Source organism: Pteronotus mesoamericanus, unplaced genomic scaffold (assembly GCF_021234165.1).
Source record: "Pteronotus mesoamericanus isolate MK-2021 breed Mesoamerican mustached bat unplaced genomic scaffold, CSHL_Meso_final contig_46, whole genome shotgun sequence".
Classification (NCBI taxonomy): Eukaryota; Metazoa; Chordata; class Mammalia; order Chiroptera; family Mormoopidae; genus Pteronotus; species Pteronotus mesoamericanus.
Window position 1 is genome coordinate 1055406 of NW_026555170.1, and position 24524 is coordinate 1079929.

At 43.3% G+C, this 24524-nt stretch overlaps 2 protein-coding genes across 4 annotated transcripts in view; one reads left to right on the forward strand and one right to left on the reverse strand.

Moving 5' to 3' along the window:
- Positions 1–1688: 1688 nt before the first annotated feature.
- On the forward strand, positions 1689–7357 carry OXA1L (OXA1L mitochondrial inner membrane protein). The gene is made up of 10 exons (XM_054577795.1): positions 1689–1760; positions 2205–2366; positions 3064–3277; positions 5342–5485; positions 5751–5836; positions 6013–6177; positions 6333–6437; positions 6545–6704; positions 6789–6869; positions 6948–7357. The coding sequence occupies exons 1-10, from the start codon at positions 1698–1700 to the stop codon at positions 7073–7075; spliced, it is 1308 nt and encodes a 435-aa protein (XP_054433770.1). The 5' UTR covers positions 1689–1697; the 3' UTR covers positions 7076–7357.
- A 624-nt stretch (positions 7358–7981) lies between these two features.
- Positions 7982–24524, reverse strand: part of SLC7A7 (solute carrier family 7 member 7) — a 31708-nt gene continuing 15165 nt past the window's right edge. For all 3 annotated transcript variants that reach the window (XM_054577794.1, XM_054577793.1, XM_054577792.1), the window contains exons 3-10: positions 13758–13883; positions 12839–12983; positions 11029–11152; positions 10709–10812; positions 10319–10415; positions 8897–9046; positions 8521–8704; positions 7982–8298 (exon numbers count right to left, since the gene is read on the reverse strand). In XM_054577794.1, the coding sequence (XP_054433769.1) occupies positions 8192–8298; positions 8521–8704; positions 8897–9046; positions 10319–10415; positions 10709–10812; positions 11029–11152; positions 12839–12983; positions 13758–13883 (1037 nt within the window). In that variant the 3' untranslated portion in view covers positions 7982–8191. The remainder of the gene's footprint in view (positions 8299–8520; positions 8705–8896; positions 9047–10318; positions 10416–10708; positions 10813–11028; positions 11153–12838; positions 12984–13757; positions 13884–24524) is intronic.

A 24524-nucleotide genomic window follows, 5' to 3' on the forward strand; every position in this document is an offset into this window, starting at 1 on the left:
AAATGGCACGACTTCCATCTTTTTATAGCTGAATTGTTGGGGGTTTTTAAAGATTTTATTTATTTTAGAGAGAGAGGAAGGGAGAGATAAAGTGAGGGAGAAAAACATATATGTAAGTAACATTGGCTGGTTGATTCTCATATGCACTCCAACCAGGAGGAAACCCACAACCCGTCCATATGCCCTGACCAAGGATCAAACCAGCAAACTTTCGCTTTATGGGATGACACCCAACCAACTCAGCCAACCTATCAGGGCAATATATATACCACATTTCTTTATCCATTCACTGTGGATGGACACTTAGGTCATTTCCATGTCTTAGCTATTTGTAGATAGTGTTGCTGTGAACATGGGGGCGCAGGTATCTTATCAATACAGTGCATTTTTTTCCAGAAAGAAAATTCCATATTTCCAGAACTGAAATTGCTGGATCATAGGGTAGTTCTATTTCTAGTTTTTTAAGGGCCCTCCATACTATTTTCTATAGTAGCTGTACAAGCCTGTACAAGGGTGCAAACACTGGGAGATACGGTTTATTGGGGGCCACCAAAGTAACTACCATAGTTTTATTTTTTCCCAAGTGTCTTGTACCTATGTGTTTGTCGTCATCTCTAACAGTATTGATCTTTTCAAGTAACCGAAAAAGGTTGTTTACAATAATATCCAACATATGTAATTAATAGGTCACACTATTAATTATTACTACATCTATAGTCTATTTCTTTGCCTCCTATTTTTACCATTTGTCAGGTATGTTCATAACCATCTTAAAATAGCAGTGACTGAAATCATTTCAAGCTATTGTATCTTTCCTAAACTATACTTTGTCTTCAAAAAGTATTTCATAGTTCAAAGACTTTGTAGCGGTTCAAATACAATCAACTTTCATCTTTCTGAGCTGTACGTTTTTGTCTTCGGAAGAAAGTAACTTCCCCTCATATATCTTTAGGAATGCTATCAGCTTCAAGAAACAAAACATCCAAGCAACAGAGACATAAGAGTCTAGACAATAAAGACTTTTACTTATCTTACACTAAGTCTAGAGTTGGGTGGTTTCGAGCTCGATATAGCAGCCCAATGACATCGCATCATCAAGTATGCGGGTGTTTTCGATCTTTCCACACAGCCATCTTCAACACATTAGTTTTTCATCTTCAGACTTGTTCCCTTATAGTCACAATAAGCTCCTCACACAACCCCACTAAGGAAGGAAAAAGGGAAAGATGGAGCCTCCTCTTAAAGCTCTTTTATCTGAAAGGTACTTTTTTAATACAAGCTGCCTTCCTTCAATTTCTGTCAGACTCCAACTCCCCTCAAGTTTCCCTGGATCTGCGACTACAGTACCATCTAGCAATAAGAATGAAACATCACTGGGTGGGAGCGGCGGGGGGGGGACACGCCAAGCATAGCCAAGACTGTTGTCCTGGGGCTTTATACACCTAGGAAAACTCCCCAGTTCATGGCCACTTGAGTGGCTCTTAACTTAAATCTTCTAAAAACACTCCAGGCACGATCTTGTAAATGCGGCCCTTTGAATCTTCTTACCCACTTCAAATACGGCCAAGCTCCAGTCTCCTTTACCACATTGATCATGGCGACCGTGCCGGCTTCATGCCCATTTCCAAAAGGGCCTCCTCCCGCGAGACTGCGGTTCTGAGTGCGCAGGCGCGAACGGAAGTCCTCTTCTTGTCAAAATGGCGGTGGTGTTGGTGTGCGGACGCAGGGAGCTTCTCCGCCTGCTACGGCCTCAGCGTCAGGTGAGACTGCGCCAAGGCTGAACGTCGGAATGCTGCCTTGTCCTTGTGATCCAAGACAGGGGCCACTCGTGCTGGGGTCGTGAGCAGATGCTTACCTGCTCACCGAGACCTGCGTCCCATGACCTCGGGTCCTGTGAGGACGCAGAAGGGTTACCTTCTTCGACCCCGCGGGCTCAGCGACCCCGTATCGTTGTCTGACCCTGGAACAGGCTTCACCTCTGCCAAGGAAACCTCAGCCTCCACTTCTGGGGCCCGGGGTGGGCATGCGGTATTTGAGATCCAGGTCTCAGCATGTCTTCGGGCCAACCTGCGCGTGGAGAGTTAGTGTCCTCAACTGTGGTAGCGGGCTGCTTGCTTCTTGCGGAGGAGGGGGCGGGAAGAATGAGCGTAATATGCCACTTCTGCTCCGGATAAAAGAGCGTCATTCTCCTTTTCCGCGCGTAGTTCCACAGCGTCGCAGAGCCCTCGCAGTTGCCCCGGAAACCGCGGATCGCGGGGGTCCTGTTCCCAGCCGGCCAATGCTGCAGAGGCCCACGCTATGCTCTCCTCGCGGCCCCTTGCCCCCGTGGCCTGAGTATCTCTGCGATCTCGTTTGCAGAAGCCCAGGTAAGACGCCTTTTGACCCTACAGTGGTAGGAGTGGTACTTCTTGATTTTTTTTGTTTTTTTTCTGTTTTGACAAGTGGGAAGGGGAATGTGGAGGGGAGTTCCTGTACACACTCAATACAGTTCCCCAGAATGGTAGCATCTCTGCTGGCATAGATATTCAGATCAGTTGGAATGATTGAGAGTACAGCAGGAGAGATTTATGTTATATACATACCATCGTTTTCCATAATGGTGCCAAGCTACTGATGATGATATGAAATGTGATTCCAGGTGTGTGTGTATTAGGAAAATTGTAACTTACATATCATTTACATGATTTCATGGATATTGATATTTCTGAGGATGAGACAAAGTAAATATTTTGGTCTTAAAAACAGTTGTTTAAAGGAAAATTATGAGTGTAACAGTTTGAGTATGTGCAAAATCATGCCAGTGATACTCAAATGACTGAAGTTTGGAAAACACTGATACAAGAAATAACGTTTAATGAAGTCTTACTGTGAGTTATTACCCTACCTGGGGGGCAAAATAAAATGTCCTTTTTAAGAGCTGAGTTCTGTAGATATTTAGGTTAATCTGGAAGAATGAAAAGTAGCAGGTCAAGGGGACAACCCAGTACTGGTTATCATAAGGGGACCCTCAATTTCTGTGTCCCCCATACTGAATATTACACATTGCTTCCTTTTGCTGCACAGGTTCAGGCCCCTCCGGTCATTCCTGCAACTCCCTCACCCACAGCAATAACTGAGGTCGCTTCTGGAGAGACTGCAGATGTGGTCCAAGCTGCTGCAGAACAGAGCTTCAGTGAACTAGGGCTGGGGTCATATACCCCAGTGGGAATGATCCAGAACCTACTGGAATTTATGCATGTTGACGTAGGCCTACCTTGGTGGGGGGCCATTGCTGCATGTAAGAGGAGTGCATCCTGGGCAAGTGTGGAGGAAATGGGGAATTCGGGATAGAACTTTACAGAAAGCAGTTCTGTAAGGGTATCAGGAAATAGTTACAGAAGTTTAAGTGGGTCAGAAAAAAACAGATGGTTTTAATGAGGGATAAAGGCTCATTATACATAGATGCACTCTACCTGTATTTCCTAAAGGACATTATAAAATCACTAGAACATGTGCAATTCAAAAAATGGAAATATTTGAATGTGAGCATGATGTTAGAGTAAGGGGACCTTGTTAACAATGATGAAGCTGCCCTGGGTTAGGAGAGTAGGTCAGGTCAGGCACTTCAATCCAAAATTAGGAAGACATTCACATTGCTCCTCTTGTAGGCTAAGCTATGTTTCGATTCTGTATCTCCCTGCACCTTGCTCCAGCAATCATACCTCATCTCCCTGTATCTTCAACTTCTCCCTTTTTACTGCCCTACTAAGAACATAAAAACATGCTCAAGCATATCATGTGCTTCTTGTAAGAAAATCTTTTTCCCTTTATCCTTAGCTCACTTTTAACTATTCTGCTGTTTTTCTCCTTCCTTTTGTAGCTGTTTTGGTAGTGTTCTTTTTCAGTTCTTTGTTGGGTTGTTTTTTTTTAATTCTCACCACAGGACATTTTTTCATTGCTTTTAGAGAGAGAGGAAGGGAGAGAGAGAAATATCGATGTAAAAGAGAAACATCAATTGGTTGCCTCCCACACGCACCCAGACAGGAGGTGCCAGGGGTTGTACGTGCCCTGACTGGAAATCAAACCTGTAACCTTTCAGTTAAGGCATGATGCTCCAACCAACCAAGCCACACTGGCCGTGACCCATAGCTGTTATTTAAAAAAGTATTCTGTATCCAGTGGACTTGCTTCTTTTTTCCACTCTTTGATCCTCAGTAATCTGACTTCTACTAATACCACTTTATTCTAACTGCAAGTCTCACATCATTGCTAAATCCACTTTTCCTTTTATACTTGATCTTTCTGTGTTCGACACTTTAGATTTTGAAATATATTCCTTGGCTTTTGTGACAGTCTTTTCCGATTTTTACTTCCTTTTTTTTGTTGTTGTTCTGTTTTGCTTTTTTTTTTTAAAAACATTAGTTGGTTGACTCTGGTATGTGCCTAGACAGCAGATCATACCTGCAACCTAGATATGTGCCATGACTGAATCAAACCCACAACCTTTGAGTTATGGAACAATGCTCCAACCAACTGAGCCATGCCAGCCAGGGCTTTTCCTGTCTTTTAGACCACACTTTCCAATCTCCATTTCCCAATACACTACCTACCCCAGAATACCAATGCTTGTATTCTGGGTTCCATCCTTAGCTCCCCTCTTTCCACTGCACATCATCCATCATAATGTTGGTAAAGCCTAAACCTATATCTCCCCTCAGCCCCCATCTCTTTTTAGCCTAGACCCACTTGTCTGTAGATACCATAAATATTTGTTGGAATGATCAGGAAATGTGAAGTGTAATAAAAGAAGTAGGAAGGTGCTTAAGCAGTAGACCACCATATTATCTCCTGCTTTAGAGGTTTGAGTCAGTAGCTTTCAAACTTTATACCTGGAAGTCCCAGAGTTCTGTAAAGGTACCTTAGTGCAGAGCAAAGACCAGAACTTAAACAATCCTTTAGCCAGATTACCCCCTCACCTAGAGCAGCTTGACTTTATTTGTTATGCATATTGAGACTACACTTAGAGTTGGGGAGGCGGGGAATGTTCCATTAATGATAGAAAAGTTTGCAAACTATTGGTCTAGAAAAGTAGCTTTGTCACCTTTCATTCAAGGAAAAACAAGATTCCTGGTTATTTGCTTAGAGAAGTTAATGTTAGACTGTTGAGAGGTTAAAGCAGAGGACTGAACCTTGAAGGAACTAACTCATACTCCTACCCTTTGTTTTGGGCTCTTTGGGTATGAGTCACAGTGTGGGAAAAACTAGAGTAAGAGAGACCCTTTTAGTGAGAATCTAAAACTTTTAAGCCTTCTAGTTGCAGAACTGCTTTAATTTTACTTCAATCCTAGTGTGTTTTTTCCAGGTACAGTCCTTGCCCGCTGCCTGGTGTTTCCTCTCATTGTGAAGGGCCAGCGAGAGGCAGCCAAGATCCACAACCACATGCCTGAGATCCAGAAGTTTTCCACTCGAGTCAGAGAGGCCAAGTTGGCAGGAGACCATGCTGAGTGTGAGTCAATTGCAGAATGAGCGTGGGAGAGGACCACATTTACACTTTCCTGACATTCTGCTGAAGGAAAAGAACAGTTTATATCAGGAATTGCTACTGTTGGGCAGGTCCTAAAGATTTGCCTGCTTCTTGAGCCATTAGGTAACTGACCCTGGTGTGCTTCTAGTGACTGGCCAGGGTCAGTTAGAAATGTAATGGGCCAGATGATCGTCACCTCCACCAACGTAACTGTCTGCCCAACCACTAACTTCCCCTCACTTAACAGTTTACAGGGCCTCGTCAGAGATGGTATTGTATCAGAAAAAGCATGATATTAAACTCTTCAGACCTCTCATTCTACCTCTGACTCAGGTAAAAAACATTTCCATTCTTGTTTTATGCTGAACCAATCAGATTACCTTCTGTTTCCCATGCCCTAGACCCCCAAAAAGCAGGTGGTGGTAATATTGTACATAGTTTTCAATAATGGGATGATGAAAATGTCCCCTCTGATAAAGGGTCCTGACGCTGTTTATCCTATGTAATAGGCACCAATCTTCATCTCCTTCTTCATTGCCTTGAGAGAAATGGCCAACCTTCCTGTGCCGAGCCTACAGACAGGTGGCCTCTGGTGGTTCCAGGATCTCACACTATCTGACCCTACCTACATATTGCCACTGGTAGTCACTGCTACAATGTGGGGTGTCCTTGAGGTAAGCCCATGCTGGTCAAGTGCCAAGTCTGCAAAGTGAACTGGGATTAGGGGTAAAGTAGTTTCTTCCTAGAGAAATAAGAGTTGATAGGTAAGAAATTTGTCATTGTCACTAAAATTGCTACTCTTCCTCTGCCTTTTTTTTTTTCCTTTCAGCTCGGTGCTGAGACTGGTGTACAAAGTACTGACCTTCAGTGGATGAGAAATGTTATGAGAGTGATGCCCCTGGCAGTCTTGCCCATAACTGTGCATTTTCCCTCGGTGGGTAGTAACTTACAGGCTGGCCCCAAGTCGTTCCAAATAACCTAGCTACATCCCAGCAAGCTGACCATGAATTTGCCTTCTGAGTACCTTCTCTTCTCTTCCAGGCAGTGTTCATGTATTGGTTCTCCTCGAATATGTTTTCCCTGGTCCAGGTGGCTTGCCTCCGGATTCCAGGTGTACGCACTCTACTTAAAATCCCTCAGCGTGTTGTGCATGACTCTAGCAAATTACCTCAAGAAAACTTTCTAAAGAGCTTCAAAAGAGGTAAGGGCCTGTCCTCTGAGAATTAGGACCAGGGAAAAGTGATCTAAAAACAAGTGTGAGTTCGACTGTCTCACTCTTATGTAGGCTGGAAGAATGCTGAACTCACCTATCAGCTACAGGAGCGTGAACGGCGCATGCAGAATCACTTGGAGCTAGCAGCCAGAGGTAAATAATCCTTTCAGGCTAAATTCTGTCATTGTTTCTCCCTTGCCTTTGTTCATTGAGCTTCTGTTCTTCCCCCAGGTCCCCTACGACAGACCTTTACCCACAACCCTCTGCAACAACATGGGAAAAATCCTCCTCCCAACACCCCTAACAACAGCAGCAGCAAACCAAAGTCAAAGCAGCCCTGGCGTGACACACTTGGCTGAATTCTGTTACCTGCTCATAGTGACATTAACTCTGCCTCTCCAAAGACTTGGTCTTAGAACAAGACTTGACACTGGGTCCTTGCCCCAGACTTAGAAACTGTGGGACATAGAGATGTTTGTTTTAAAAGTGGATTCCACTATAAACTCTTACATCCATATAAAGAGTACTGGGGAGCCAAGTGATCTTCCCATCTGCAGAATTAGTAAACCTTTGTACTGTAAGTTGCTTCCCGGTACTTATTAAATGGAGAGCTGGATTGTGTGCTTCAGTAAGCTAAAGAATAGATTGGTGATGATTCCTTTTGATGGCCCATGCTCTTTGGAAGTGTCCCAGTGTAGCAGCCTGGCGTTAAGAGCTTAGATCCCCACCGGATAGATGGGTTGTTCCAGCTGCATTTACCTTGCAGTCATAGAGGTGTGCCTGATAAGTTGAGATTATATCTAAATAGAGTAACCATGTTTACTGACCCCAACATTACTTACAAAACATCCTTAAAAGATGTGCTCAGATTCATAGTGGTAGTTTCTATCTAACAACATTTCATTGCAGCAGCATAGATGTAGAGATTTGTTGCATCAGCCTTCAGCAACTAGCTTGGGACAGAAGAAATACTTGAATACTGTCAAACATTAGATTGTTTTTAGTCTTCCTGCCAGGCTAATAGGAACTGCCCCAGAGACTATATGAAGTGAAGTCATTCAAAGCTTAGGAACATAACCCTTTTATTGTCCAGCACCTATACAGTTTCATGTCTCTAAAGGAGACAGGAAGATTGGACCATTATTGGCCCTTTTAAAGGAAACGAGGAGAAGGTAGGCACACCCAGAGGTGAATGAATATTTTAACACATGGGAATGTGCTACTGGAACAAAAAAGCCCACACCGGACATGCTCCCGCCACAGTCCGCTTTATCATCCCTTTTTAAAAATCTGGAACGTATTGTAGCAAAACAAATAAATTACTGTCCATCTCCCAAAAAGCAAGTTCAAAAGTTGTTGAAGCTCCCTAGACCAGGGGCCTCCGGAGAAGCAAGCTTTCCTTTTCAACGTCCTTGGCTTCAGCCGGTAGAAAACAGACGCCCCAGCTTCTCACAACTCAGGATTCTGGATGATATTTAGTTAGACTTGGGATTTTGTTGCTTGGGCATCTCTCCTTCATCTTCCAAATCCATCTCTGCAGCAACTGACATACATAGGACCTGGAAGTACCATGTGGCAGATGCTACAAAGAGAAGTTTGAATCAAAATTCAGGAGGGGTCGACTGGACCGAGTTCAAGTGGCTCTGATGGGGTTGGGCCTTGAGGAGACAATTCAGTTAAGCCTTAAGGTTAGCAGGAAGGGTGTTAACCTTAAGGCAAAGGTGACCTAGGACAGGATTTGCATAAAAAGCAAAAAAAAAAGGGGGACGCGTTAGCCAAGTCAACCAAAGGATTCAAACCTTACCCACAATCCTTCGGAGGCAATGAGGTCGTTTGTGTTCTGGCACTCTGATGATGAAGAAGTAAAAGGGCAAGCCTGAGAGAGCAATGCCAATGCCAATGAGGGAGTTGATGGTATCACTGTAAAGTGGAACAGCCACCAGGAAGACAGTGCAGCAGCAGAAGACAATGGGGAAGAAAAGGCTGAGCTAAGGGCACAGAAAAAACAACTAGAAGTTAAGACAGTTCAGGATTGACAGCCAAAATAACCACCTCCTATGAAGATAAGAGCACTGAGCTGCCTTCCCATCCCCTTCATCTAAACACATTAACACCAAAGGTCTCTGTATCTTGTAAGAATTTCTGGAACAGAAGGAGCAGGTAGGTTGGAGGTGAGTTACCTTGAGGGAACGAGGTCGATCAGGCTCCCTCCAACGCAGATAAAGCTGACCCACAATGGAGAGCCCAACAAAGAACCAGTAGCTGAAGCTGTAGTAGTTAATGAGCTGGAATATGTCCTCTACACACAAGTAGATCAATGCCATGATACCCTGTAAGCACAAGTTAGCTCTTCAGGGCCTTTGTTACTCAAGGTATTTTTCACTCCCCTTTACCAAATCCATCCTCATAAGTCCTCAATCTCCCCATCTGTCCTTTTCTGTTCCCACCCTCTTTAGTACCCGAGTTTCAATACCTCATTCGTTTTCTTTGGGTTGGTCAAAAGTCTTGTTTTTCCGTAAAATAAAATACATTTTTTGTTTTCACCAATAACTATTGATTTGGATGTTTTGAGTATCGTGGCTATCTCCTGCTATTGGCTTCTAGTGGGTAGAGGCCAGGGGTACTGCTAAACATCTTCCAATGCATAAGGCAGCCCCACAGCAAAGAATTATTTGGCCAAAGTGTCAATAGTACCAAGAAACCACAAACCACTTTTGGCATGATTGATCAGTCACAGCACCTCCATACACAGCACAAATCTTTTTTTGTGTTTCAGTTGTGTTTTTACCTTTCTTAAAGCATAATACGGCAAAATACTACATATCCTCTTCCATCTTCAATATTAAAATGGGTGCACAAAAATTCACCAATTTTGGTAAGTTTCTCTTTAAATGCACACTGATATGACAGCTGTTGAAGTACAATCTAACAAAATTGCTTCAAGTGAAGTAAAGGACAACTAAGCACTACTAGAGCCATCGTACAGGAAAAACTAAATGAACTTTCTGGCCAGCCCAGTATTAAGGCAATAGCCTCAGTTGTTTTTTTCAGTCCATTCTTAAAGCCTTTGCCAAGTTAATCTCCTATAAAACAGTTCAAAACAATTCCTCAAAAATCTTTTGCCTAAAAGCCTCCGCATAATGAGTCCGGCCTACATTTAATTCCACACTTTAACTCAGCACTTTCTGATGCTGTTTCCCTTAACCTAAGGCCCATCTCCTCTGTTGGCAACCCTAACCTTAAAAACCTACTTCAAATGTTCTTAGTCAAAGAAGTCTTCTCATTCACCATCCACCCCCATGGAAGTGATCGTTTCTTTGCTTAGAGGCTGCATCACTTAATATCAGGGCAGCCATTACAATGTATCCCATGTGTTTTATGCCTTATCCTGAACCAAAGGAGGTTACCATTCTTTAGAGAAGATAAATTCTCTCCTAAGAACTATGGCAGCAGTTAGTACAGTATCTTGTCCACAGTGGATGTTCCATCAGTTTTTCTATTGGAATCTCCTTGAGAGCTTTCAGGAAGCCAGGACAGTTGCATCTGCTGTTACTTATTTCCCCCTCAATCTGGCTTTCAGCCTCATCCTTATGATCACTTACATTGAAGAGCAAAGCAGGCACTGGGGTGAACCGCTCAACATGAACCATGCTGATGGCATCAGGGAGATGACCTTCTCGTGAGCCCACAAAGAAAAGCCTATTTTTGAGTAAGATAAGAGAAGCTGAGAAACTTGTACAACACTGGGTGTGGCCTATTTTATGTGACACACAGCTTTCCGTCTCTTCCATCCCCTCCAGAAGGGTTTGGATGATACAGGATGGAGTTCAATATTGAGATTAGTAAGAACTAGAGGCTGCTGATGGAAAGAAGAACAAAGAAGTTATGAATGTCATTTGGGTAGCACAGTGACTAAAGTCTGCATCCTGTAAGTCCTGCCTCCCCTTGTCATAGGTTTCCAAAAACCCTCCAGCAAAAGATATCACTCTTACCTAGAAGCAGCCACAATGGAGGCATTGAGGCCACCAAAGCAGGATAATGCAACTGCCAGTGGAATTGTCCAGTTGAATATTCCAAAAATCTGATCTGCAAAAGTCTAAGGAAAAGAGTCATTAGTGATGAAAGGCATAGACAGGCATGTCCCAAATTCCCACTATTTGAAACCCAACCCACAACAGTGGTAACGTCCTCCTTGCAAGTCCAGTATCCCAGTATGCTTTCAAGGACTATGCCTTTTCTGGGACTTTCAAGAGCTGCACTATATCTAGATCCCACAAACACCCTCAGTCTTCTGCTAGTGCAAATCGTTTACCACAGCAACAGCATCACTGGCCAGGATGTCCCTCATGTCTAGCACGGTGTAATAGGCCACATTGGTCAAGATGTAGATGATGGTAACAATGGGCATGGAAATGGCAATGGAGAGGGGCAGATTCCTACAGCCAAATAGAATAATAGATACATTAGTTCCACAGTCACATCCCCATCTCTCCTTTAATCCTTAAACTGTCACACTGGTATCCTTTCCCCAGTGCCTTTGCCTTTGTTGCCTAGGATAGTGACTTGAGCTTTAAACTCTTAAAAATTAAAGAGCATCAAGGGAAAGGAATGTCACATTTGGAGAAAGGGCTACTATGCAAAAAAAAACTATGCAAAAAAAAAAATCACATAATAGCAAAGGAAAATGGGAGGGGTTTTTTTGGAGTGGGGGGGAGTCATTTGTTTGCTTGGTTTTTACATCCAAGGATTCTTCCTCTAAAATTGTGAACATTGAAAAAAAATGTAAACATTGAAAATTTTGTTTTAAGGTTGAGAAATGCTGTATAAGAAATTAAGGAGGCAAATCATAAAATGTAATCTTAACCAGAGAATAAGAATCCCTCAGGAGAAAGACCAATGTGTGTATCTGAACAAGCAACCTGGGAAATAGGTCCATCCTGCCCCCTTACTCAGAAAAGCTTGAGTACCATCCTAACCGGTGACCAAGAGAAAGATGCAAAAACATCTCAAGGCCTCTAGCCAGGGGCGTCCAACCTGTGGTGCAGGCCACATGCAGCTCAAGGTGGCTGTGAATGCAGCCCATCACAAAGTTGTAAATTTACTTAAAACATCCTGAGATTTTTCTGTGGCTACATGCCACAGTGTATTTAATGTGTGGCCCAAGACAACTCTTCTTCCAGGACGGCACACGGATGCAAAAAGGTTGGACATCCCTGCCCCAAATGAAGCCACGATCTTTATAAAACTTCACAGTGAGACTGGGGAGAGGGGAGTGGAATAAATACTCTCAAGTCATTCAGTTCCTGTCCAGTAGGTGGAAGCACCACCCAGGCCTCCATGTTGCTTCTATTTCCCCGCAGGGTTGCAACACTGGAAGTGTACCAAGAGTATTCGTCCTTTCTCAAAGCCAAAAGAAATTATTTATTATTCTTTTGGCTAAAAATTTATAGAAATCCCACTCCCTGGAAAATCTTAGTTCCCAGAATCATTGAATTTCACAGCCAAGAAAGGCTATGGAGAACATATAATTCAACCCCCTGTATTAGAGATAAGAAAGACAGATGGACTTCCTCAAGGTCATCCAACAGAACAAGGGCTCCAAACCCTTTGAATCCCTGTCCAGTGCTCTTCACTCTGCAGGACTAGAGGGCAATTTAGAGTAATGATGGTGAGACCATTGAATGAAAAAATACAACTATGTCAGTATGAACTTGAGAAACAAGGGATCAGAAGGGAAACCAGAAGGTTTCGGGGAGTCCATGAACTTCAGTTCTCTATGTGGTAATAAGGGTGGGTAAAAGACCTATCAAGGAAAATCTATTTATTTTAAAAGCTTACACGAGCACATGGTAAAACCTGCCTTAATACAGGGGTGAATAAACAAGTGTAAAAAGGCCTTTTTTGGAAAAGATCTTTTTTAAAAAGTTTTAAACATAAGTTCACATCTCAGCTGTTACTGTGATCACAGACAACTTACACTTCTGGACCTCAAGCCTCCCATCTATTAAAATGGGGCTGATAAAAATCAAGCTCAGTGGTTGTGGTATGCTGTCTGGCACACAGTAGAAGCACAGTACATGATGGCTATCATTATTGCCATGGACAGTTGGTGAGGTACCTACCTCTCAGGATTCTTGATCTCTTCAGTGACATAGTTGAGAGTGTCCCAGCCCGAGTAGGAGAACAGAGCTGAGTACAGTGCCAGGGCAATGTCACCCATTGCATATGATGAACCCTCAAAGGAATTCTCAAAGTGAGTCGTGTCTCCTGGAACCCAGAGAACATGGAAAGGCAGGATTAGTGACCTATTCCCAACCTCAAAGTGATCCAGAAAAGGGGTGGAAGAATATGGCTAACAGCAGGTGAGTGGCTTAAAACACCTTTGGCAGTAAGGGTATCAGTGAAGGAACAGGGAACAGAAAAGAGACAACTACCACGATGGGCCAATTGTAGGGTACAGCACGGGAATCTGACAGGAAGGTCCCAATGTGGCTTCCGAGGAGTAGAAGGGCTAGAGAACAGGAGTGATGCATTTCTGTCCTGCCCTGCAAACTGCCCAATTCTTCTCCCTTTCTAACACCAGACTGAGCTCATACAGGGTGGAGGAAGGTCAGGACTCCATAAGCCCAGGTCAACAGAGTAGTTGGAGAGTAGGTGTCCAGACCTGGAAACAGGCGGAGTGGGTATAAGGAGTTCATTTCTGCCGTAGCCACAGCATTGGGCTTCACAATCAGCAAAAGCCATCTCCCAGTGAATGGCTGGCAGCCCTTTTGCCAAGATCATCCTCCTCCGGGAAGCAGCATGCATAGAAGGTAAAGGACAGGGCTTCAGGGTCAGTACCTAGGTAAAGATTTCAGCTCCACCATTTAATAGCTAATGTCTTAGGCAAGATACTTAATTCTGCATTCTTAGTTTTCTCATCTATAAAATGGGAATAATAGGACCTACCAAATTAGATAATTATAGAATGCACAAATGACACTTAAAGGAATGTGACTCATAGAAAATGCTTAACAAATATAGGATGATACTATTCCTTACCCTGGCCAAGTCTAACAATGCCTGCGATGATGACGGCGATCAGAGCCAATACTTTAGCATAGGTGAAAATATCTTGTACCATTGTTCCCCACTTGACATAGGCACAGTTAATGAAGGTTAAGAGACCTGAAAGAAAAATAACAGTGGTTGATAACTGTACCATCCAGAGGGCCTTAGACTTCCAAGCAATTTTTCCAGTACCGGTCACCAAAACAGACCTTTGGTGAAAGTCAAGTGTTGGGCTCAGACCTATGCTGCATTGGAAGCCTCTGCCCAGCACTTCCTCACCATCAGCATGTAAAAGAACTTGTTGAGCACCTGCGTACATAGCAACACACACCCTCAGTGGGATGACATAAAAAGAGACATAAAGTGACTGTGGATTTGCTTACATACAAAAATGCTCACAGCAGAGGGAGGCAACCTAGCTCTAGGGAATTAGGATGTATTAAGGCTGTTTTCTCTGAAAAGTCACAGTTTCTCCACCCTCTCCATCCTCCTACCCTCGGATATGGGCTCCAGGACCCAGTAGTCTGATGCCATGGTATTACTATTAACCTTGACGAGTCCTGTTATGACTTATCCAATGTCTGGGCCAGCAGGTCAGGATGTGTGGCCAGGGATTAGGATGGAGGCCAGACTTCCTGCTACTGCCTGCCAGCTCAGCTGCTTGTTTTCATGTTTGGAAAGATTTTTGGAATCAAAATTCCTACAAAATGGGGACAGGGTATTTTTCCTGACTGGACAATGAAAAACCAAGAGCCACAAACATTCTTCAAGTCCTTCCCCTAACACAGAGGCAATCCCTTTAGAGCCACGGTTCTTAACCTAGGGCTTCCACAAGGCCTGATATTCTTTATAAAGTGTTACGTAGATATATCCAAAGTATATGCATTTTTCTAAGGAAAGAGTCCAGCCCTGACTGGCATGGCTCAGTAGGTTGGGCTGCAAACCAAAGGTCATCATTTCAATTCCCCATCAAGGCACGCGCTTGGATTGCGGGCCAGGTCCCTGGTTGGGGGCGTGCAAGAGGCAACTGATCAATGTTTCTCGATGTTTCTCTTGTACATCAATGTTTCTCTCCCTTTCTTTCTCCCTCTCTTCCCCTCTCTCTAAAAAATAAATAAAATCTTTTTTTAAAAAGTCCATATCTTTTGTCAGAACCTCAAAGAAATCTATTACCCCCCCACAAAAAGTTACAGTCCACTTCAGAAGAAGAAATTAAAGATGGGAAGCCCACACATGCTGTGAGGTTGACCAATAAGAGCCTCAGGATGTGGCAGGGAATAAAGTCAAAAGAAACAATTCTGAAATTCAGCAGAATGTTCCTAAATCCCCCACCAACCTCTTAAACAGGCAGGCAAGCACACACACCACAGCTTCCCCACTGTGGCAGTGAATGGCTTCACTGCTCCCTCCTTCCCAGCTCAGCAAGTGGAGCACAGGAAGGATGGCTTAACAGTCCTCCCAAGGATTCCAAGGACAAGGTCACAGTCAGCCTGCCTTATCAGTGGAGAAAGTGAGGCCCAGTGGTGGGCTGACCTGCTTCGGGTCACCAACAGAGTCAGGAGGTACTTCCTGTCTCAGTTCTGGCAGTAGTGTGTCCTTCCCTCTTCCTAGTTCTCCCATTTTGTTGTATCTTGGTTGCCTTATACTCTGGCCTGAGGCTACTTCATACTGAGAAGCAGGAAAGACCAGCCTCTCCAAATAGCAGTTCTTTCTTCTGTCTCTCCCTCTCCCTGCCCTTATACCCTTCCTTTTCTACTCACTGCCCAAATTCTTTTCTGCTCTTCCCAGAAAAGGGGCATTCCTGTGTCATACAAGCACTTGCTTTTCTGCCTAATAAACAAGACAATAAATAATCAAATCTTATCACAAGGCTGGGCAAAAATGCACCCACAACTCCAGGCTATCCCAGTGCTAAGTTAATAATTAAGGATACAAGCATACACTCTCCGCAAGCACCCTACAAAATCGCAAAAGTGCCTGTATCTCATCCTCCACAAATCTTTCGGATCTGTTGATCCTCCTCAGCCAGTCACCCATCCTTTTCTCCCCACAGGACTTCTGCCTCCAGCCATTCAATAGCCCTCATGCCCCTTCTCTTCCTCCTGTAACCCTTACCTCTAACCCCTGCGGCTCTGCTTCTGCTGTACAAGTAGAACTCCAAACAGCAGGGACAACGGGTGCTTCCATAGTCACAAAGGAATGGGATCCCCTAATCAAAATTCATGGTTAGCCCCCGGGGTAACCATGGGTCACAATACCAAACTGGGGCCGGCTAAGGGACACATTCTGGTTCAGAGTCAGTCTGAAGCTTTATACCACAGGTTCTATTTTCAGTTCTATCCAGGCATATGGGCAGGCTAAAGCCAATTCATCATCCTTTATTACAACAAATTCTGAAATGAAAACACATGGATTGTTCACATGTTTAATCTCTACTGTTTTTCTCCCATATCCATCCATTTGTATTCCTCCTTTTACCTACCAGTCCCCCCACCCTGCACCCAACCTTATTTCTCAGTCACTCCTCCACCCCCCCATTTTGCCATGATCTGCTCTCTATATTGAGCACAGGGGGACTGGTTTGAATGAAGAAGGGAACCTGTGGAAAAGAAAAAAGCAGAGGAACTGCCTGAAAAGAGTTGGCTCTCACCTTTTCCCAAACCCTGCATCCTAGAGGGCCTCTTTGGCCATGAAACAGGAAATGGGTATGGGAAGTAGCAGTGCTGACTGGGCTCTTTGTCCCCACCCCTAGCAGATACAGCTGACCAGAGGCCCCAGAGCCCAGCCAAGTACGCTGTTCTTAAGGCAGAGCCCAACCTCCTGTTTCAGAGGCAGGGAAATGAGGGGAACATGGAGATAGAATATAAAGGCAGCTGTAAATTAACTTCAAGGACAGAGATGCCCTACCCTCCTACCTCTAGGCTCAACTCAGTCTCCACCCAACATTGGCCCAAGTCCACAGGAAATGGCCTGAAATCACTTTGGACCCTTGACCAAGGGGCAGCTTCATTCCTGCCTTGGCACGTGCTTTGGAGAAAGGAGAAGCTATGAAGAAGTCATCCTATAAACATGTAAAGAGATGCTCCTGAATGAGTCATCCAACCCAGCCTCCCTAAGCTCCTGGAACAGGAGGCTGGTTCTAGCACTAGCCCAGCATCAACTCTGGAACTAAAAGCGAGGAAAGCACTGGCTAAGTTGATCCAGAACAAAACAAAGCTTGCAGATCCACTCAGGATCAGATACCCAGATTTATCATAGTTTAGATGCCCAAACTAAGAAATCCCTGAAAAAGAATGGTAAACCAACAACTCTCCCAGCACCATTAGTTTTAAATACATACAATATAACACACAAAACTTAGGACGTTACTGAATCTGTTTTCTGTTTCAAATGCCCAAGGACTGTAAAACCTCAATACTTTAGTAGACAAGTCATTCCATTTTTAAAGGAATCAATAGCTCTTCTTTCCACTAAGCCAAAAACGTCTTCATTGCAACTTCCACCCAGCAGTTCTAGGCCTCTCCTTTGGAGCTATGCAGAATCAAGAAAGCCCCTTCCACATAATGCCCTTCTTATTATACAGGTACAGCCTGTCCCCTTGAGTCCGCCCTCTCTCAGGTTAAAATTCCAGTTTCTTCAGTCTTTTGTGTGGACAAATATGGCTTCCAGACGACTCGCAATCGCAGTTCTCTCCTCTGCATTTACAGTACCTAACTTTGTCAGTGTCTCCCTGGAAACTACAGGCATTTTACAGACCATGGAATTGCAGTTTGAACTCGCTGTCAGCAACAGCTCCTTTCTGCCCCACTACAGACTGATGAGCTTTTCCCTCTCCCCCTTTTTGGGCATATAAAAATTATTTTTTTAAAAATCCCAAAGATGGCACTTTACATTCCCTTGTGAATTTTTAGGCATCATTCCCATCTGCTAGAAATGGATTTTTCCACCTTAATTTTGTCCGTTCAAATGCCTTCAATTTCAAGTACAAAATTGAAAGCATTTAAACTAACTTCATTGGAAGTCACTGATAAAAATGTAGTCCAGGATAGGCAGAGCCCTGTAATCTATCATTATAGACCTTCCTCTATGCTGGTATTATTCCAGAACATCAATCAAGAATCCACCAAACTGTTCTTTTATCTAGTCTACCTTTTTCCACCTGGTCAACAAGACCAGGCCAGGTAGTTCAGTTGCTCAGAGTGTTGTCCGGATGCACCAAGGTTGCAGATTCGGTCTCTGGTCAGGGCACATACAAGAGGCAACCAACAAAGGCATAAATAAGTGGAACAACAAATTGATATTTCTCTCTCAAAAAAAATTTTTTTTAATTTAAATTAAAAAGAAAAGAATATCATGAAAGTTTACCAAGAACCTCTCTGAAATCTGCACACACGTCTCTGTTCTAACAATCTAATGATGCTATCAAGTAATTCAAATAAAATTAGTACATATCTATACTAGAATGTTCATAACCAATAGTCAAAAATTAGAAACAAACCAAATGCCCATCAACAACAGTAGAGCGGCTAGATCATTACAATGGAATACTAAAAAGCAGTGAGAATAAGCCACCTACAACTACAGACAAAAATATGGATGAACTTCACAAACATATTTAGTGAACAAGCCAGGCACAAAAGATTACATATCTTTTATATCCATTTACATTAAAAAAAAAAAAAAAGGTAAAACTAATCTATGCTACTAGAACCCAGAACAGTGATTTCCCTTAGTGTGTTTGGGGGGTGGAGCACAAAGAAGGGACTGGGAGGAACACAAGAAGGGTTTGAGGGCTGCTTTCTTGATGTAGATGCTGGTTACACATGTGTGTTCAATTTGTGAAAATTCATCAAGCTGTGCACTTACATTGTGCACTGTTCCTTGGTGTATATTACATTTAAATAAAAAATTAAAGGTAAACAAAAAATAAGGTTAGCTTAGCCTGGCTTATTTTTAGTGAATCTATACAAGTTCCTGGAGATTCTCCGTTCTTCTTATATTTTGCTAACCAGGTAAGCCTAGAATTTAGACAGAAATCAACTTCAAATTATCAGTGCAGAATGCTCAGAATCCACTTCTCCCTATTTCTTGGAAAGAAAGTTATCACAGGTTATCCTCTGTGGTGAGCAGAACAATAGCCCTGGGAGGCAGAGGAATCAGAGTCAGAATGATGTGATGTAAGAAAGACTTGACTAGCTACAGTTGGCTTTGAAGATGAAAGGGGACCATGAGCTAAGGAATGTGGGCAGCCTCTAAAAGCCACAACAGGCAAGAAGATGGATTCTCCTCTCAGCACATCTGACACATTGATTTTGGCCCAGTGAGACCCATTTCAGACTTCTGACCTGTGCAGCAGACAAAATATAAATTTGTGTTGGTTTAAGCCAATAATTGATGATATTTTTTAACAGAGCAATCGGAAACTAATACGTCACTCAACAGCTTCCTTTTTCACATCCTTCCTGTTCTCCAAGATCCTGGAAGTGCTTGGAGGTGATTCTGTCATCTCAGCTAATTATAAATTCTTTCCCTTTGTCTGCAAGTGGACAGAAAAAAATATTTAAAGTAAAACATATATTACTATCTCCTTAACTCTCTTGGTCTTATTTTTTTTGTTGGCCTATTGGTTTTCTTTAAAACTTTTTTAAACTGGCTTGAGAGAGAGAGAGGAGAGAAACATCAATTTGCTGTTCCACTTAATTTATGCATTTATTGGTTGACCTTGTGTGTGCCCTGATGGGGAACCAACCCGCAACCTTGGTATATTGGGATGACGCTCTAACCAACCGAGCCACCTGGCCAGGACAGCCTGTTGGGTTTTTGTTTTTTGGTTTTTCTTTAAACTCTTTCTAGATAAGCAGTCCTCTGCTAGGAAAAATTAGAAGAAAAATAGAACTGTAACATTTGTCTTTCTCATCACCATCTACTTTCACAGAAGTAATTTCCATGCCCTTGCTGTTCTCACTCTGAATATTCCTCTAGCAGGGGTGTACAACCTTTTGGTGTCTTGGACACTCTTCTTGCAGTTCTGGGCCACCCATGTATTTCATCTTGGTTATGTGACCTCTCACCATCTCTTATGTATCTTGTCTCTAAAAATATAAGCTCATCAAAAAGCAAAGTGTTCAATCACCTTGGTTTCTTCAGGTGACTCTCCTTTTCTTCCTAAATAATTTTCAACTCTTTTATCATAATTTCAATTTAGCCCTGGCTTGTGTGGCTCAGTGGATGGAATGTCGGCCTGAAAACTGAAAGGTTGCTGGTTCAATTCCTGATCAGAGCACATTCCTGGGTTGTGGGCCAGGTTCCCTGGTTGGGGGCGTGGGAGAGGCAGCTGATCAATGTGTCTCTCACATGTCAATGTTTTTCTGCTTCTCCTTCTCCCTCCCTGCCCCTCTCTCTAAAACTAAGTAAATAAAGTTTTTTTCAAAAGAATTTCATTTTAAATAAGCTCCTTTTTTTTTAGTCCCAGGCTATGACATTATAATTCTTTGCCTTGAACTTTTCCACAATCTCTTTGCCTAAAATTTAGAGTATATTTCAGTGGAACCTAGCATTTCTTTTTCTAAGATATACAAACTATGAGCAAGCATAGTCACATCCTCACAAGGATTCCACATTTCTCTTGGTTATGTCAAATAATAATAAAAATAATAAGTCCTTATCCTTTTGAGATGCATATTGAAGACTTTACAGGTTAAATGGCTTAATGTCTAGATTTGCTTTAAGAAATCTATTGGGACAGCGCCTAGTCGGAGCGTTAGACCAGGTGGTCTATCACTTGCACCTTTCTCGGTTCCTGGTCCCGGTGACCCTCCAGTGGGGGTGGAGGAGAGCGGAAGCAGGTCTGGGGGTCCAACTGTTTCCCCGCGGAGCACTCACGGGGAAAATCCGAGAATCGGGAGGAGAATAGGCCCAGGAGCAATAGCATCCAAAGAGGAACAAGCAGTTAAAAAAAAAATCTCAACATGGAAAATGAATACAAGGATGAAAAGGAGCAAGATGTTAATAAAGGAGAGCACTTGGCCCTCTCTTAGGAAGCTGGTGAATATTGTGTGCCTAGAGGAAATCAGAGGTGGCTCCCTGTTAGGCAGCCCATCTGCAGTATAGGTGTGTCTGGGGTCAGAGGCTAGAGAGCCACAGGCAAGGATGAAACAAGAGAATATGGAAAGGACCGAGGAGGCGAGACAGCTGATGGAAAAGTTGAGGGGAAAGCTGTTAAGTCATAGTCTGTGTGCAGTTAGCACTGACCCCCCTCACCACGATCACCACGATGAGTTTTGCCTTATGCCTTGAATCCTGATGTTTCCCCTGAAGTTAACAGAGAGCGACACCTGCCTCCTAAACTTACATGTTCTTGATGTACCTTCACTGTAAACATTTTGGTGTTGCTTGTTTCCTGTAGGTCTATTATTGCCAGTTTCTAACTGAACGTTATATTTTGACCCAATTTGTAAGTTTCTGTCAGTAAAAGAGTTATACCTATTGTGCAGAAAGAAGTTCATTACATATTGTGAAGTTAATAAAGCAGTTTTAAAAAGCAATAATAATAATAATAATCTAGTGGGGTGAGTATGGGGTAGTTGGAGTATAGATAAAACAATGTTGATTACCATTGTTGAACCCTGGAAGTTCATCATATTATTCACTCTACTTTTGGATATGTTTGAAATTTTCCATAAGGAACCATTTTTTAAAAATTTACAGAGGTATTACTTTTAATGGAATGCAACTGACTTTAGCAAAAGATGTTTAGGGACTTGAGGTTTCCATCACAACCATATTTTTCCATTCTGTACAAATTTTATGAACTTAATTAGAAAAGTAAAATGGTCCCCCTGGATCTGATAATGTGCAGCCTATGCCCACAGTTTCATCTTTCCTGTCTCTTTTTGCTTTTATCCTCTTGTTCTCTTCACCATGCTTCTCCCCTTAGGATGAGAATTTATTTCTATGCACTATTACCATGAAAGACCTTCAGGAAAATTCCCTAGATGGATCCTGAGAACCTCTGAAAACACCATATAATAATTCTTCTTCCCAAGATAAGCAGATAGGATTAACAGAGGCTTTGTCCTTGTGCCCTTTCTAAGAGATTAGCACATGCCTGTAACTTCTGTTTAGCTATAAGAAGAAAGTGACGTACAGACAGAGCTGGAAGTAGTACTGTGTGGTATGTTAGTTACATTCATTGGGAAGTAAAATCCTTTGACAGGTCTCTGCATCTTAGTGTATCGAAACTTCCCTCTTGCCACAGTCAAAAGAATCAAAACGTGACCTTGCCCAGAGGGAGCAGGTATTCCTTATTAGAGCAGGTCCTCATACAAGTTGATCTCCTTTTGATACACTACATTAATCTCAGCTCTTCTGGCAAATCCATCATTTTTTAACAAAATATCCTCTTTCATGTCATATTCTAATCAAATATGAAACTGTTTCCTCCTTGCAGTAAAAGTGAAAAATAAATATGTTTAGCCTTCAGTGTTTATAGATATGAGTCCAAAAACATCATTCCCTATCTTCTATCTTACTTTTTCCAAGTGTATTACTGAGTAACTTTTCCATCTTTATTCTTTCTATATGATACCTCGAAGCTTCCAAAATACCCAGATTTATATGTTATCAGGGCATTTTCTCCTTTCCTTTAAAATTCCAATTTTTAAAGCCTTATTAAACATATCTCTTCCAACCCCTACGAAACCTGCTCTATCCTCTGCCAAGTCTATCTTTCTGGTATCCTAGCACTTACAGCCGGGCACTCTGTTCTGTGTTCTTTTATTCCTTCGCTTACACAGCTTTTAAATGACAGTGAGATGAAAATTCCTCCCGCCACTCACTTCACTATCTTGAATTTCAAAGTCACCAGTGATACATCTCAGGTGTCCTGACTAGTGACGCCCTTCATACCACAGCAGTTGGCAGGAGGATAGCGATCTGTGGGACTTAGTTGGTGTGAACAAGTTTTTCATCATATGTTGCTCAAGAAAAACCACACATCTCTGCATTAGGCTGATCTCCATATACTCAGAGTCACATTGCTCACAGATAGCCAAGCTCCGTAACCGGTATGCTCCGGCCTGCTAATATTCATCTATGTCCAGAATACTCTACCACTGCTGTGTCCTTGGAAGGATCAGATTTACATTCTCTGAAAAAGCCTCAGATCTGTTGCCTAAAGCCAGACAGTTTTTCCTCCTTTTCTCTACTGCCTGTTTTGTTTCTTTGGGATGCCTAACTGAACACTTTAAAATACACTTGCTCCTCCTGGCCTCCTTGAGGTGTTATTTCTTCCATTCTTCCTAGGTGCTGTTAAAACGCTCAAAGAGCAGATGATCGTCAGGCTCTTTTACCTTTTCAAGCTAGAGAAGCATTTCGCTTAGTCAGACATCATGGACGAGAGCATGTGGCAAGAAGACACACCAAGCAAATCACTAGGGGTCACTGAAACAGGTCCTTGTACTCTGCCTCCCGGAACTCAGTCAGCACCTTAGTCACCGTGGCTCTGCACCATCAGGGAGCAAGCAGGCAGTGTGTACCAGGAGGGTCTCGCATTCAACCACTCCATCTGCTCCCTTCTCAAAGCCGGCTGGTCCTTGTCCACCGGATCCTTCCTGGTGTGTTCAGCTAGGTCCAGTTCAGGTCCTCAGAAACAGGACCCCAAGCCTGAGTGGTCATCAGAACCACCTACAGCTTTGGGGTTCTACCTCCATTCTGATGCACGTGATCTATGGCAGGGTTTCCCAGGAAAGTCGGATGACCTGCCGGCTTGGGTGTGCTGCCTTCAGTAATCACTTATGGAACAACCCTAACCCTCCACTTAACTCAGCGCGTCTCTATCCTGGCTGCACATTGGCCTCACTTGACAAGCTTTAACAAAGTCCAGTGCTCAGGCCCCACCCAGGCAACGAAGTCAGAAGCTGGGGTGGAACCCAAGCATCAGCAGGTTTTCAAAGCTCCCCAGGTGATATGAACCTAAAGCACAGTGACACCTGAGTAGCTCTCTTCCCAAGGTCCCCATCCGTTCTCCTCAGCAGCAAGTTTCTGCTTCAATTCACATTCTCCAAGCCAGGCCCCACTCCTCTCTACCCAGTGGTACAGATGTATTTGGTCGGGGGAACAAGGAAGGAGAAGAAGAGGACTTGAGTCAGTTTTTTTTTAATCCTTACCAGAGGATATGCTTTTTATTGATTTGAGAGAGAGAGAGAGAGGCCCATCTGTCACCTCCCACACAAGCCCTCACCACACCCTGATCAGGGATCGAACCCGCAACTCAGGCAAGTGCCCTGACCAGGAATCAAACCAGCAACCTTTGGGTGTATGGGACAATGCTCCATCCAACTGAACCACCCAACCAGGGCACCATGAGTATTTTTTAAACCTCCTAGGTACTTTCAGTGCACATCCAGGCACGGGACTCACTGTCCCTGCCTGCTTCCCCAGCCCCCTCCAGGCTCTTCTGAAGCCGAGAGAAAGAACAGATAAAGGAAGAGACCAAGGATGAACCCCTGAAGAGCCTTGAGGATCAAACCAGCACAGAACTCTACCTCCCTCACTGCTGCTGGAGTTTGTTCCGAAGTTCACACTGACCCCATGGCTCTGACTCCAGCCTGTGTGTTGCTCTGCATGTGGAACATGAAATGAAAGTTTCCCCACCATGAACTTAAAATGGCTCCTGGGAAAACCCCTCCGAGAGAGATAACCAGCTTCCAAGCATAAAGTTCAAAGGGCAAAAACCAGTTGGGGGCCTAGTATCTGGCT

Excerpts from the sequence above, each read along its gene's own strand:
- OXA1L (XM_054577795.1), top strand. The coding sequence starts at position 1,698 with ATGGCGGTGGTGTTGGTGTGCGGACGCAGGGAGCTTCTCCGCCTGCTA. Across the intron at positions 2,367-3,063 it reads TCTCGTTTGCAGAAGCCCAG|GTTCAGGCCCCTCCGGTCAT; the intron begins GTAAGACGCCTT and ends TTTGCTGCACAG. Across the intron at positions 5,486-5,750 it reads GGCAGGAGACCATGCTGAGT|TTTACAGGGCCTCGTCAGAG; the intron begins GTGAGTCAATTG and ends CTCACTTAACAG.